Genomic DNA, 16,863 nt, shown 5'->3' with positions numbered 1-16,863 from the left:
TGGTGGTCGATAATCCTTTGGGATTGGTGGTGTATGTGGTAGGGGCGGAGGTAATTTGACGGTATGTGCCTGTGGTATATTCGAGGCCGGAAGCCCACGAGGCGTGGGGTTAGGCTCTGCATGCTTAAGGTCCATGACAGATGTTTGTGAGCATGTGACTGTGATTTGACAAGCTGAGTGAGTGAGCACATGCAAGGCAGATGCAGTATAATGTGGATAAATGTGAGCTTATCCACTTTGGTAGCAAAACAGGAGGCAGATTATTATCTGAATGACTACAACTGAGAGAGGGAAATGTGCAACGCTACTTGGATGTCCATGTAAAACAATCGTTGAAGGTAAGAATGCAGATGCAGTAGGCGGTAATAATGCAAATTGTATGTTGGTCTTCATAGCCAGAGTATTCGAATACAGGGGCAGGGCTGCCTTGCTGCAACTGTACCTGACCTTGCTGAGAACACCAGGAATATTTAGTGCAGTTTTGATCTCCATAACTGAGCAGGGGTGTGCTTGTTACATAGGGAGTGCAGCAAGTGTTTGCCTTGCTAATTCATGGCATGCCGGGACTGAAGTATGAGGAGAGATTGAATAGTTAAGAACTGTATTCGCTGGAGTTCAGAAGAATGAAGGGTGATCTGACAGAAACCTATAAAATTCTAACAAGACTAGACAGTGTAGATGCAGGAAGAATGTTCCAGATCGTGGGGGAGTCCAGAACCAGGGGTCACAGTCTGAAGTTATGGGGTGGATCATTTGGACTGATGAGGAGACATTTCTTCACTCAGAGAGTGGTGAGCCTGTGGAATTCGTTACCACAGAAAGTACTTGACACTGAAACATTGTATGCTTTCAAGAAGGAGTTAGATATAGCTCTTGGGGCAAAAGTTCTTGGAGCGAAAGCCGGAGCAGTCTATTGAGTTGGATGATCAGCCATGATGATAATGAATGCTGGAGCATGCTCTAAGAGCCGAATGGCCTACTCCTCCTCCTAGTGTCTATGTTTCTGTGTTTCTAAGTGCCAGATTATTAGAACTGCATAATTAAAATGTTTGATTTCGATCATTTACAATATCTGCCTCCATTCCATTAAATGTTTCTTTAAGCAAGTAAAAACGTGGTTGACTCTTAATTACCCCTGAAATGCTCTTTCAAGGTAGTGAATTGTCAGGGAAAAATGAATAAAAATTCAAGCCTGATGATCCATGTGGCAGCGATCGACAAGAGGAACTAAAGCAGCATTAATTATGAGGTTAACACTGAAAAGATGTTCAGAAAATGGACAAAGCTGTCATCGAGAAATTAATGAACAGATTCATTTAGTCAGACTGTTTGAATCCCCTTTGGGAGCTATGGTCACAGTTACATTCATCATCATGCTTGCTCATCGTACAGGGCATACCCGCAAAAGGTGGTTTCACAGAAGTTCACTTTTTCTGAAGGAATTTGGCTGGGCACCCTTAAAGTTGCATACGTATCGCATGAAGTCTTTTGACGTCAGGCCATACATACGCAAGGCATAGGGACACTTACTGTGTTTAGGACAGGGGAGATCAAAACCTATTACAAATAATATTGCAGTACCACCACTACTGATTGAGCTGGACAACTCATGAAGGACATATTTGCTGGATTGTGCTGGTATGAAGGGAAGAGCAAGAGGAGAAAAAGCTGCTCGAGCTGTCCATCATTAATCTAACAACATGTATGAATATAATAACGTCCTGAATTGGGTCGATTCACAATAGATCTAGCAGTTGAATCCTTGGCATCATTGAAGCCCAGTGATTCATGAATGGAAGCAATACTTAATCCCACAATGTGTAACCTGGTCAGTGTATATATTCTTCGCTCCATAATTTACATAAAGACAAGTATCGGTCTTGCTTAAATGGCAATGTAAATCTGGCTAAACAAAAACAGCTTTTTTTTTTGTTAGTTCATGGGATGTGGGCGTCGCTAACTAGGTCAGCATTCATTGCCCAACCCGAATTGCCCTGTCCAGAGGGCTTTTAAGATTCATTGCTGTGGATCTGGACTCACGTGTAGGGTAGACCATGTAAGGGTGGCAGATTTCCTTCCTTAAAGTACATTATTAAACAACCCGAGTTTTAGCGACAATCGGAAATGTTTTCAAGATCATTACAGACTTTTAATTCCAGATTTTAATTGAATCCAAATTGCAACATCTGTGATGGGATTCAAACCCCCGTCCCTGGATTACCAGACTAGTGACAATATCTCTACGTCACCACCTACCAGTTGTTCTGTTATCCAACTAAGTATAAATGAGCTACGTAATACAAAAATGATTGTATCTGCTCAAAAAGATTTAGTCATGTCACATCCAGTTATGAATCATGATTGGAAATTAAACTAACTGAAGGAAGCGGGTAGTGATGCCAGGGGGGCACAAAAGTCCTGCCACCCTGAATGATGGAGCAACACGATACATCAATAAGAAAAAAAGAGGTTCAAGAGTTTGCAGCCATCATTAGCCAGAGGTATAGAGTTCATGAGCTACCTGGGCTTCCACCTGAGGTTCTAACATACACAATTGCCTCTGTTTAGCTAAATTGATTTATTGCACCTAATGCCACATTAAGCCACAAGGTGAATGGACTGGGTGAAGCAAACACATGCACTCTAAAATCATACCAGTCTTAACCCTGGATACTCCTGCTCCTAAACTAAGCAGGTGGCCCTGCACAGCTACAACACTGGCGCACACCCGACAATGTGGGGACAACGTTTCTCCAGCGCGACCTGTCCACTGAAAGCTTGACAAAATTAGCCTGGGTAAGTGTCGCCCCAGCGGCCTATTCCCCATCATCAGCACTGTGACACGAGGATGGAATTTCTATCAAATAGTAATCACAGAACAACAAATTGCTCGGTGTTTTGGCTCCCTCAGGGTCAAATGAATATTGCATACATTTTGTATACATGAAAAAAATATGTGAATTAAAGGTCTGAAATGCGACTGAAATCTCTTGACATCAAAGGGGCGGGGCAAGGATTGTGCGTTGGTGGGGGCAGGGGTGGTGGGTGTGCGTTTGACCATGTTTGGCATGAAGCAGCCCTGATACAAGTAAGGAAATGGAGGTCAGGGAAACGCCTGAAAGGATTCTTGTGCTGACTGGATTCATAGCGAACAGAGGGGAAAATGGAGATGCTTGTCTAGGTCGATTTAATGGCTGCAGCATTTCATTAAATAGTTTTTCTAGACCCAAATATCTTCAGTTGTTTCATCAGCCATAACTCCTCCATAATACGGCTAGAAATACAGTTCAAAAACAGAATTACCTGGAAAAACTCAGCAGGTCTGGCTGCATCGGCGGAGAAGAAAAGAGTTGACGTTTCGAGTCCTCATGACCCTTCGACAGAACTGCTGAGTTTTTCCCGGTAATTCTGTTTTTGTTTTGGATTTCCAGCATCCGCAGTTTTTTTGTTTTTATCTTAGAAATATAGATGTTGACTAATGTTGTCACTCTGTTCATTGCTAATCCAGATACCGAAGGCAGAGAAGCACTTGTTTTGTTTAATTTCAGGAAGGCCTGGGAAATATTCCGCCTTTGGTTGAAAACTAACAATGGACAGTCGAAGCAGACAAGTGCAATACCATAACCATCACGAACACGAGACACCTTAACTTGTGCATTCACGTTAAAAGCAATTCCCATCGCTAAATCGAACAGAAACAACATCTTCGGCAGTCTCCATTGAGCTCAAAACCATATGCATGGCACAGCTTATGTAAAAGTCAGAAGCTAATAAATCTGAGGCTAAGGACTCACCTACTGCTTCTCCTAAGATTCGGCTTGAACTACAATACAAAATAACGAGCATAATGCAACGTGTTTCACTTGGCTGGAAAGTGTGGTTCCTAGATTCCTTGCTCAATGTAGAGTTCTGACTGCCTGTTGCTTTCCCCACTTTACTTATAATGTCTTCTTTTCTGCTACCACTTTGCACAACCTTGTTGATATTATCATTATTTGCCAAGTATAATGCACATTCTGAATACGGAAAATGCTAAAGCGTCACCTGTTCTCCTGGAGCTTGGAAATAGTTGTATTGATGATCAATGCGCAATCATTCTCGAGCTGATTCAGTGTGTTTTGTACAGTTCGGCTGATCGTCTTTTCTATTGTTGTGCATATTTCTTGGATCTGATTGACACACCGTATTGGCTGACAGCCCAAACGAATTGCACAGGCATAGAGAACACAAAATAACACAATATAGGTACCTCATCCAAAGGATATATTGACGATTACAGTGTTCACATCGATCAAAAAATTAAAATGCCTTTTATCCATCCCCACCACTACTTTTGGCAATTCATTGTCAAGTTGTATTACTTCAGGTTTCACCAAATTAAGGGAGAAATGGAAATTTTAACGTTGCCTTTAGTGCAACATTATAAATAAAATATGACATTGGATAGCTTGAACACAAACTAAAATCAGATTGGTTGTGGAGGGGCGGATTTCCAGAGTCACAAGCATTACGTTATGGTGAAGTTTAAATGCTGATGTTCAAAATGTGTCTGACGGCTAGAAATTTAAAAATGTATTATCCTAGACAACTAGTATTAAGTTTATACAAACTACGGCATCTTTAAACCTAAACTTGATGATGGCATGCCTGTTTCAAATGTATGAATAAAACATCCACTGATCTAAAATTTCATTTTTGCAAATTTCAATTTATGCGCCCATTCCCGATACCAAGGAACCATAAGATTTAATATCATTTTTTTTTGGTTCTCATCCTGAATTTCATCACAAGTCTATATATCACACAAATGCTGTGCCTCCAAAACTGGGCACATGGTCCTCGTAAAGCCATAGCACAATGTTGTCGTACGGGACATTGTTCATACTGTAGAAATGTAACATTGAAATCAAATCGGTATTTAACATTCCAATGTTCCTTATGGCAAGCCATATCAAATTTCAAAGATTTATTAGTGATGACACACATTTCCCTCCCTGTTTTTCAGCCATCAGTGTGTGTTCCTACATTATAAGCACATCCTTGGAAATAAAGAAAAAAATGCATCACACCGCCGTTAAACAATTGGAACACTTCTCATACAGTGGAATCATTCCATAAATAAGCCTGATTTAGACTCAGAAATACCTGCTCTAACATCCACCGGTGCAACTGCTACATGAATGTGTTGCAGGATGCACTGGTGCAACTCACAAACATTACTTCTAAAGCTCTCTGCTGCCCTCAAATTTGTTACAAAATGAAGAGCTTAAGCAGCAAGTTCTCCAGTTATCTTCAAGCCTGAATTAGCCACCCTGGGGCAGAGATCCCCGGTCTGTTCCCCCACCCCGCCCCCACACCCCTCCCCACAAGATTGTATTAATAAAGTGGCATTGGCCAACTAACTTCATTTAAGCTGTACTGAATTTCAGGTGGCTGTGATTCAAATATTTGGTCATTGCCCTCTGGATGACAACGTGGGAGGAGCAAAATCATTTACATATTGGAAGAATAGGCTTCTTAATCTTTTCAATTCAAAGCTTCCACGTGTTATACTATGGTGTACAACTATGTTAACATTGCATATTTTCATTCAAATTAGCACTAATGATCACTAAGATAAGTCACCCAACCCAGCGCCGTGCAGGAAATAAATTCTGAATTGTCTCCATGTAGATCCATCTCATTGATAGCGGTCCTCAGCCCACGAGATTCCTACAAGTTTGTAATCAAAAATAAACACTGCGAGTGATCTGCAAAGCATCTTTAAAACACCTTATGTCAGCTTTGCATTTATTGATGTGCAAACAGACAGCCCTACCTTGTTTGGATCTGGGATATAGATGGTCGGCATATCAAAGCCACATTTATTCAGCCCGGGTCTCTTGCACAGTTCTTGTACTATCTGCATCATAACTCTCTGAAGAAGAAAGCAAATGCATCCCCTACTATATTTGAACAGACATTCATGTTTTAACAGGTAAAATTCAATTGTAAATTTGCAGGACTTGTGCTGGTAGAGTTTTACATATTCACAGAACCAAACAAAGCACTTCAGAACATTAAAATGCGATTGAATTATGTTCTGTGCTGTATTGCGTTTCAACAGGGGCGGGCATTTTTGCAAGGATCGATCCAGTAATGAATATTGAGATAATCATTTAGCTTATTTGCATTATGTCGGTGCTGATCAAAAAACATATATGTTCATGAGCATCAATATATTCGTGAAATAGGGTCGAACGATATCTTTGTCGTGGATGTTCATGCAAATATGGGGAGAGAACTTTAGCTTCGATTTTAATCCAAATTAAGACCCCTATGCCAATCAAGACTATGGTCTGGGAAACAACCAGATATAGCAGGCTACATAGTTGAATAAGGTATAAAATACATAAGAACATTATCAAATAAGAATTAAACAGGCGTTTGCAATTTGGCCGCCTATTCAACATCATGCATGAATGTTGCCTTAAGTCCTCAGCCCTGCCTGCTGCCCCGCCATTCTCAACCTTTGAAGTCCCTGTCAATCAAAAAAATTGTGTAACTTATTTTTGAATACTTTTTATCATTAAGGCTCCTCTGCTAGCCGGCGAAGATAATTAGGAAATTGTAAATTCTTCCTCATTTCTTCCTTAAATGGGAGGCCCCTTATTTTCAAACAGAGACATTTGGTTTTAGATTGATCATCACTGAGAAACAACACCTCAAAATCTACCCTGTCAAGCACCGACAGAGTCTTATATGTTTCAATAGGATCAACCCAAATTTTTCTGAATTGCAATGAGCGTAATCACAACCTGCTCATAATTTCCTCATTAGGCAACTGCCTCATTCCGAGAATCTCCGGATCAACCTCGCCTGCAGTAATTCCAATTCAAATATACCTTATTGGCTATTGACACTGGGTGAGGAAAACTGCTCTCGGTACATTTGGTTTAGTCTAACAAATGTCATGTACTGTTGTAGCAAGACTTCATGACTGCCTTCTTTATTCTGCTTTTCCCTTGTAATAAAGGACGATATATCGTTTCCTTTACTAATTGCTTGCTTTACCAGCAGGTTGACATGATTGCGATTCATCTGCAAGTATACCGATGCCCTTCTGTACCACAGCATTCTTTAGGCTGTTTCTGTTTTTTTTTTTTCTTTTCTGTTCTTTCAGTCAAGTTTGGTTCTTTGCACAGCTTCATATTTTTCCACATTATGTGCAAAGTTCCAAATTTGCATCGATCCTGTTAACCTCTCCACATGTTTGGTGTCTTCCACAGATTGTGCTGGCCTAACGATCTTGCCTTACATTTGGCTTTGTCACAGTTGACATTTTCAGGCAGTAAATGAATAAAGATCATAAATAGTTAATGCCTCAAAACTCATTCATCTCTCACTACACTAGTTACAGTTTACCAATTGAAAGTGACCCATTTATATCGAAAGACCCCTAACCATGGTAGCATATCACAGGAAAAATATGTGTTCTTATTGCAATAACAAAAGGAAAATGATGGAAAATCGCAGCAGATCTGCCTCTGGAGAGGAATTATGCGGAGTCAAAATGTTACACCTGTTTCTCTCTCGACAGATTCTGCCAACTGTTGACGTTTTTTTCCCTCAAGTTTTTTCCTTTCAATTAATATTTCCAGCGTCTGCACGATTTTGCTTTTATTGATGTGCTGATTGAAGGAATCTGCATTATTATTTTCCAAATGTTCTGCTACTATCAATTTAATAATGTTTTGTAGCAGTTTCCGAATGAAAGACATTCGGTTAACTGACCTATAGATTAATGCTTGCATTTGCTGTCCTTTCTGGAACAGAGTTTGCAGTTTCATGCTTTCAAATCGCTATTAATTTTCTCGAACTTCAGCTGCTTTGAAAGATAATATTTTTATTACATGCCACTGCTTATGGAATAGCCTGGTTCTTGATAGCTTACACGAAATATTGCACGAAGTTTACTTTCCACATTACATTCTATGAACTCATCCTTAAACTTACAAAAGGCAAAACTTTTTTGTCCAATCGTTGTCAAGATCGAGTCACCACGTCTATTGCAATGTATTTCTTGCAAGCCTCAGTATTTCCTCAAGTACAGTTTTCCCTATTATGTAGCTGCAATTGCGGCCACGGTGGGGGCTTTCGGTGGCTGGGGGTGTGGAGTGTGCGGTGACAAGAAACAAACATACCAGTGACTTCCTTAATTTGAGATTCCTTAATCCCATCCAAACTGATTCTATTTCTTCATCGCCTAAAATAAGACAGTTTCTCACTATTGTGGCCATCTGATTTAAAAAAAACTATAGCATACCCATTCTCCTTTCATTCTGAAAGTTTCAAAGCTCAGATATCCTTGAATATTCAGTGCCAATTCTGCCTAAATTCTATTAACGTCTTCTGTAATGGCTATTACATTATCGTTATTTATCTCTATATGTGCTCTCATTTCATCCATCTGGCTACCAAGATGCAGAAACCTTAATTTGTTTCGTTTTTACAGATTATACATAATTCGACTTAATGTTTGGTGTTGTCAAATATTTGCACCCCTTGCCCCATAAATCTAGGCTCCTGTATCATTAATTGCTCCTTTACCTGTTCTTTTGCCTTTTCTTTTTATTTAATTTTGTAAAAACTCCCCTCAGATGAGCCGCGCCCAGCAGAAATATTTTTGTGCAGCCACTCTTCAGGTCTCATTATGTTATTTATCGATTCATCAGAATACTAGTCCGAATGGGTTTTAGGTGAAGGTGGATGCTCTGGTGAGTTCCCGCGGAACTGCTGCCAGTGCACCATGATTCAAGTCCCTACGTCCCCATGCGATTTTTTCCACTCAGCGCATTCAACTCTGATCTTATTTACTCTGAACCAATTTGTTTTTGTCAGGGATAGAAGGCGGCTCACTTTTTTATGAGTAGAATTGAATATTTCTTGGCAGATAAATGTGCTTAAGTTACATCAATTTTATCAACGCTACATTGAAATATTTTGTACATTAAATATCCCTCATGCTTTTTGTGGCCTGCAAATATCGAACTCCTGGGCGGACACCTGGGGATAGTCCAATGTTGGGCTGGGACCACACATCAATTCCTCCGCCAAGATCCTCCCCCAGCCCCCCCAGGACAGAGTTGCACGAAAACTGCTGTGATGTTCAGACTTCCTTTAGGCAATCACCAAATTTTTGGAGTCATCCGATCAGAAAATACGAAAGGATTCTCAAACTTGGGATTGTTTTGACTGTCTGACATGAACTGTTCCAAAGCAAATGTTTGTAGGATTAAAAAATATAGTTGCAATTTCATGGTACACATAGTACTATCACCTCCCTCTTCGATCCCGAAAACCCACAGGACACCATAGCTCAATGGAAGCCGATACTGCCTTCAAACCACCATAGGGCTCACAGCACTCCCACACGCCGAAGTGGACACACCAATATCCTCCCCACAACGGGGCTGCCTCGACACAGTCAACCCTCATCTTGGAAAACCTGCACCCCGTAGAACCCAACCGCACACATACTCAACACGCAGCACACTGACTACCGGACAGTCTTCCCCACTGACCACTTCCCCATTGGGCAGCCCTTGACTTAATGAGCACCCACTGATAAAAACACCACACCAAACCGTTCTGCAGCCACCCGACCCAACTGATCACGCCCACTATCGATCTGTCTCCCTCTGCTGGCCACACGCCTTCACACTGACCACCCCACTCATTGCTGAAACCTGCTAATCACCCGACCTACAACAGTGAACAACTGAAAACGCCTACTCCCTGACTCAATTCCAAACCTCAATCTTGTACACTTTCCTCAATATAAGAAAAACATCCCCTCTGGTATATCAAACAGGCTCGAGCTTGATTTGGCAGGGAGAACAACAGCTAATGCCATAAAGCAGTTGACATTGCAGTCTGGCCTCCATTTCTCCAAGCTTGCGACACAAGGCTTCTGAAACCCTTTTGCTCTACATTGTTCTCACGCGGCCTCAGCCAGAAGGTCAGGTGGGAAGAAGTGGTAAGGGCGTGGCGAGGCGGGTGGTTTCACTTCCAGGTAACAAGGAGCGGCGTGGTAATATTACTCTGATTGCTAATCCGTGGATATTACGGGCCATTGATTATGCACAAAGTTACAGAATTATTTTGTAAACTTTCTCTTTCCTGCAATTACATTTATTGACAATTCTACAACAAATTACATTAACAGTCGAGAACCTGAGAGATACTGAAAAACAGATGATTTTTGACATTGTATTCAATAAAAGAATGCAAATTGGTTGACATGTGATTTTTAAATCGATTCTCTAGAAGTGGGACGTTTACCATGGCACAAAGTCAAGGTCAAACTGTTGTTAAGCTGACTTTCATGGTACGTCAAATTGGATAGAAGTCACTGAATAAAATACTTTGTTAACATGTGATTTTTAATAGGAATAAGTAGCATAGCGACAAGCATAGCTTTTAATCTGGTCATTGAATTTATTTGGTTAAAGAATGTTGGTTAGCCCCAACCCGTAAATTCTCCAAATCAGATCAGGTCAAATACCCATGTCCATCGTAAGATCAGTAAAATTCACACTAATATATCCTCATCCGTTAAATTGTTATCAGAGAATATTATATTCATTTATACAGTTTGACGAATTAATTTTAATGTCCTCAGGTTTGAAATGCCAGTCCTAAACTATGACGTCATTGACCTGCATTTCAATAACAGAATAAAGTCCAACATGCTTTACCAAACACACCTTTCCACATGCGAAGTTTTGTTACTTAAATATTACAGCAACATGAATACACAACACGATACCTAAATAAATATTCATCATGCTTTCAAGAAAAAAAGGGCTAAGAAAAATTGGACTTTCCAACCAGCATTCGCTTAATGAATGAGCTGTGCATTCTAATGATATAATGCACTTAATAATAACGTTAGCCTTATGGAACACATGCCAGAACAAGCTTATTCTGTTGGCCATAAAGAGCATTTGTACACATTCAGTATCATATCTTTTTTGACTCAACTAATTTGAAAGCACTGATCACAGGGCACTGTTCCATTATTTTGAGGGGACAGTAATATTTTCTACAAAGTAAGCAAGAAAATAATCTATCCCAGTAAACCATGAGAGGTATAAAGCCACAATATTCCATGGTTTTAAACTGCCAAAATATAGATAGTTATAAATAATGGGAAACAGAAAAAAAAAACCCAACCCTCTAGAGTATCTATTTTATAGTCTAATGTTCAGAATTTAGATGAGCTGAATTTTAACTATCGGGAGAGCTGTGGTCGAACACATCCCACAGTACATCAAATGGCAGATGCGACCAAATCATACCAAGAGATTTTTCAGCAATGGAACCAGACGTCAGTGGTTATTGCGCGTAAGACAATATCGTCAAACAACTGTCTCACTCCTCAATTTCGAAGATATAGCCTCTGATTTCCCTAAAATACCATTCCGACTTCGTCTGCAACAGCTACTACTCATCTCCTGATGTTTCAATCTCTTCAACTAAGTTGGTGTTCCACGGGATTTTCAAAGCTAAACTTGCACCTCAAATTATTGGTATGATTACAATTACTTCATAAATCGCTAAGTTCACTAATCTGCCAGTGCTACGACTTTCTCAAAAACCAGCCACATTTTTACACATGGCTGTTCATTGCTCCTAGAGCGATTCTGATCCCTGAATGTCTCAGGTTGAAAGAAATCACTGAACAACACCTTACCAGAACCTCAGAACTTTTTTTTTTAAGCCCTAATTGCCCAGAAACGGTTAGCAGCTTTTGGCCTCCCTTTGATCTATAGACCAAACGGAGTTCTTATCACAACCAGAAACTTTTTTTCTAGAAATGCAAAAAAACATTGGAACCAGTGAAGTGTCTTCAGCTCTACACATCCATTCTGACAGAGGCTTTCAATGTTCCTTGAGCATTCCCGTTAAAGTTACCTCTAACGTCCGTACAAAATCAGCTCCATGGACTGCAGTAATTTGAAAATAGTGTCGATATCACGTCTCCAGTTCGCTAGCTAAGTTAGCCCACATGTTGTTTCATGTTTCCCTGTCTCCTAGCATCACTCTATGAAAGAAACATGTTTAAATGTCTGAACTGCCATTTTCTATACGGTGTGCGGTCAATCACTAAAACTTAGCATTTTAGTTTCCTTGCCTTCTCAATAACATTCTTCCCAGAGCTAAACAATACTCAAAATGTGGGCATGATCAATGAAATCATCACAAAACATGGACAACGTTATGGAATGTAAATGTGCCAATGAAGGTAAATTGCAGGTGTGTAAAATTAATCTCCTTACCTGTCTGTCACTCTCATGACCAGCTTCATCGGCTTTGCTAAGATAAAACTTCAGTTTTTCGCCGTGTGTTTCGTTCAGCTTCTCAACAATGTTCAGAGTTCGTTTACATAGAGCCTGGCCCATCGGGTCAAAGAAGACAAGGATTAGGTCGGCCTGCTCTCCTGCAAGGAAGTAAACATGTGAAAAGTTAATTAATGCATATTGTGTTCGGATGTGTCAAGAAGGTTAAGCCATGTCTTCAATATGTATCTCAAAGCTGCCAATGAGTCAGAAAACTGAAACTTGACAGACTGCGGTAATTATGGTTCAAATTATTTTCACAACCCCCGCGTATTTAACTGCTTTCAAACAGCATGTAATGAGGTACTAATTCTGGTCTTAATGATATGGGAGGTTCTAGTGAATTTTAACCTTGCCCCTTAATATCCTTACGTTGAGTTCCTCACGTGCATGTTACCTGATGGGGACGCTTCAACTCCACTTTATTGAGTGCAAAATAAAAATTTCATGCATGTTGACATGGGCGAAATATGGTGAAGTGTTTCTCTGTCCTGGTACAAGCTGCCACTCCACACTCATGGAGCAGAACCTGGAAAGACTAATTCTCCAGAATCAAGAAAGCTGCAGTATTTTTTCGCTCTGGCTCCACCTCCCCACCCCCATCAGCAGGTGCTTTTGGGTGACCACCATCGGCCACTTCCGCTGCAAATTACATACAATTCTGACTCAGATCTATATTGTCTCGCCTGCAAATTTGCTGCTTGGTCGTTCTAAAAATACCTTCCTAACAGCACTCGGGGTGTACAGGAGCGACTTGGACCGCAGCTGTGGGTGGCAGACAATCACCGTGTCAGAGACAATTGATGATGGGCAGCAAATGCTGGACTTGGCAGCGATGCTTACACCCCATCTGTTTCTGTGCATTAATTTCCCCTGCAATTAATTTTCTCCCTGAATATTCATGTTCCTTCACTCACTCAGAATTCTCATTCAATCTCTTAATTGGCCTGCAAATGTAAACAACTTTTTCATTCATTTTGAGAAAACTGTTGTACGGCTTCTGAAGCATTTATTGCTGTTTAAATTGTACCTTGATTTATATTTATCCAACTGTGCGGCTTGATCTCTTACCAAGCCAGATGAGTGCTCTATCTACATCAAATTCATAGGTCATGTCTCCATCCACAAGACCTGGAGTATCAATAAATGTCACAAGGTTAAACTTCTTCTGTTTAGAAGTGCTGACCTCAGTGGCCAGGTAGTCTGTCACTCCTGTGGAAGCAGAAAAAAGAGTGCCATCAGAAGCCAAGGTAACATTTGTCGCTGGCATCTCAGAATGCAACTTTCCAGTTCATTTCTTGGCATTTGGAAGTTTAAAGGTTTTCCTTTCCAGATGTTTTTCATTTTATTGTGCAGCATTTCAAATATCAAGATTGATGCACATTAAAGATATATCGTAGAATAGATAGGATTTATACAACATATTAATAATACTAAAACTAACATGCAAACTTCACCCTTTCACAACTTTATCCTGAAGGCTTGTTTCCACTGTGTTACATAAATCGTTATAGATAAAAAAATGAAAAAAAACGAAAGACACTTCTAGATTCTATGTAGCCATTGCACTGGAATGTCCGACATCGCACGCATCTTCCCTCACCACAATGGCACCCTGAACACCGTCCCACTGCCACCACACATTAACACACTTCCCACCCCGAAAACCCACTGAACTCCAGTATATCAGTGAACAGCTTACATTTCTCTTCATCGCTTCCAGAAGATATAATAGTGCATCTCATTAGAACGATGAAACACTGCCTTCGGCTTTCCTGAAATAATTCCAGTTCACATATCACCCCCTTGCTTCTGATTTACTCCCTTGTGGGACATGAAATGCAAGGATTTGCAAGTTGTCATATTTTGTTCAACAGCTCCCATGTACTTTTGTCCCCCTCAATCTGTCATGTGCTCCTGGTTTACGATTCTCAAAGATTTCTGGCAACCATTAATTCGTAAAATTACTAATCCTCGATATTCACAGACACACAAAAAAAATCAGGTAACTTCGTTTCCTTCGACATTCATCTCTAGGTTATCATCTATTTTGCTCTCCACCTGTATTGCACAGACTTTGCATTTTGGTTGCATGGTGGAAGCTAATGTTGCAATAAAACATTGGTGAGTGACTAAGCTTAGTGTGCCTTGATATAAAATTACGACTGAACTGTTTATGCCTTTACCATTTTTCAATTTGTTTGTATTTTGCCTGTTGCAAATTTAGTTAATGCTGCGGAGTCTCTCATGTTATACATTCACACACAATTATCGCATGTTTATTGCATATGCCTACAGTATAATTCCCACCAAGTTGCATTTCTTTTCGATTTAGTCTCTATGCATGCCTGGTATATTTCCTTTCTCCCAATAGTTCACATCCATGCGCATACCCAACAGCTTCAGTTTATTTCTCATGTAAATTACATTAATCTGCTTTCCTGAATAAAATTATAGTTCATTTCTTTAGTGGTCATTTAATTTCTATTCTGATTTTAACTATGAAAACATGCTTAATTCCTCTAATTATTCCTTATTTTGATGGTATTCTCTTGGTTATTCAACATTTAATATTTATAATTTTGCTTCTTTGCCATTTAGGTCATTCTTCCCCTCTTTATTCATCTTTCGCTTTCCATTCCACCTTCTATACACTGCAATGGCTACATTGCTGGTTATCGCTGAGTATTAACTCGGGACTGTTGTGAAACACAAACTAACTTATGTACTCGATTACTGGAGTCCTGCAATGCACACCGTTAAAATTTGGGTGTGCTAATGTGGCTGTTAAGGAGGGAACTGCAGGATTATGGCGCTGCAACAGTGAAGGAACAGCCATGCATTTGCAAGTCAGGATAGTGAGTGGCTTCAAGGAGAACATCCAGTTAGTGGTTGGCATTTGTGTGGTGTTTTCTAGTTGGACAAGTAACATAGAGACCCAGGTCAATGCTCTGGGTGCCCGAGTTTGAATGCCACCAGGTCAGATGGTGGAACTTCTATTCAATAACAACCTGAACCTTAAACTCTGCTGGTGACTTTGAAACCGTTGATTGATGTAAAACTTCTGATTCACAAATGTTATTAAGGAAGCAAATCAGTCGCCCTTTCCCGACCTGGGCCACGTATCACCCAAACCAACAGGAATATGGATCACTCATGAATACATTCTGAAGTGGTCTAGCAAAAAAAGTCAGTTGTACCAATCCTCTACGAAGTCTAAAAAATGTGATATTGGATAGACCAATAGACATAAACCATGGCATTGGAAATGACAGCTACTTACTCAGTCATGCCAGCCCTGCAAAATCCTCATTACTAACATCTGGGGGCTAGTGCCAAAATTGGGAGCGTTTTCGCACAGGGTAGTCAAGAAAGAACATTACATAATCCTTCGGATGCATATCTAAAATAGCTTGTCACAGTCATCACCATCCCTGTTTAAGTCCTGTCCCACCAGCAGGACAGATGCATCAATGGTGACGGCGGATAGGCAGCCAGTCGGGGGGAAGTTGCTCTGGTTCGGGGACATCAATGTCCATCACCAAGAGTGGCTGGGGAGCCCCACTACGGGAGGAGTTGTCCTAATTCTAAATAACATAGCTGCTGGATTTTGTCTGTGGCAGGAGATGAGGAAGCCAACAAGATGCAAAAGCAAGTCTCTTCTCATCCTCACCATCCAGACTGCCGTAGATGCATCCTCCATGACAGTATTGTTAGGAATGAGGGCCGCACGTTCACTGTAGAGGCAAAGTCCCGTCTCCATTTTGAAGAAACCGCCCATCGTTTTTAGTGCCATTACTACAGTGAAAAATGGGATTGATTTCGAAATGACCTAGAAACTCCAGACTGGGCATGCATGAAGCTCTGCGGCCAACACAAACAGCAGATCTGTGCTCGAACACAACCGATAAACCCATGGCCCGGAATATCCCCCACTCTATCATTACAGACAGGCTACAGGATCAGCCCTGGTTGAATGAAGAGTGCAGGAATGCATGCCAGGAACAGCAGGAGGCATATCTAGAAATAAAATGAGTTGTCAACCTCGTGAAAGTATAACACAGGACTTCTAGCGTGTCAAACAGCGTTAGCAGCAACAGAAAGGCAGAGATTGGAGATCACATGACCAATGGATCAGGTTTAAGCTCTGCAGTCTTGCCACATCTAGTCGGCAGTGTTCGTGCCCAAGCTAACATCCTACTGCACGAGAAGGTTACACAATTATCGCCTCCTCAATCATGGGGGAGCCCAGCACATTAGTGCAAAATATTCTGGAGCATTTGCTGCAATATTTAACCAGAGTGTATGATCCATCTAGGTCATTACTGACGCCAGCATTAAGACAATTCGATGTATTCCACGTGATTGCTTGAAATGGCAGAAGGCACTGGGTGTTGTAAAAGGCTGTGAGCCCTGACATTATTTTGGCAATAGACACGTGCTCCAGAAGATGATGCATCTCTAGCTAACCTTTCCCAAT

The 16,863-nt window shown here is 40.7% G+C and overlaps 1 protein-coding gene across 1 annotated transcript in view; it reads right to left on the bottom strand.

Moving 5' to 3' along the window:
- Nucleotides 1-3,663: 3,663 nt before the first annotated feature.
- Nucleotides 3,664-16,863, bottom strand: part of LOC121269374 — a 28,390-nt gene continuing 15,190 nt past the window's right edge. Inside the window, exons 5-9 of the mRNA XM_041173958.1 lie at nucleotides 13,455-13,595; nucleotides 12,324-12,484; nucleotides 5,819-5,917; nucleotides 4,045-4,190; nucleotides 3,664-3,823 (exon numbers count right to left, since the gene is read on the bottom strand). Of these exons, the coding sequence (XP_041029892.1) occupies nucleotides 3,664-3,823; nucleotides 4,045-4,190; nucleotides 5,819-5,917; nucleotides 12,324-12,484; nucleotides 13,455-13,595 (707 nt within the window). The remainder of the gene's footprint in view (nucleotides 3,824-4,044; nucleotides 4,191-5,818; nucleotides 5,918-12,323; nucleotides 12,485-13,454; nucleotides 13,596-16,863) is intronic.

The sequence above is a fragment of the Carcharodon carcharias genome, chromosome 24 (assembly GCF_017639515.1).
Source record: "Carcharodon carcharias isolate sCarCar2 chromosome 24, sCarCar2.pri, whole genome shotgun sequence".
NCBI lineage: Eukaryota > Metazoa > Chordata > Chondrichthyes > Lamniformes > Lamnidae > Carcharodon > Carcharodon carcharias.
The sequence above is the reverse complement of the archived record's forward strand: the minus strand, read 5'-3'. Positions and strand labels throughout refer to the sequence as shown.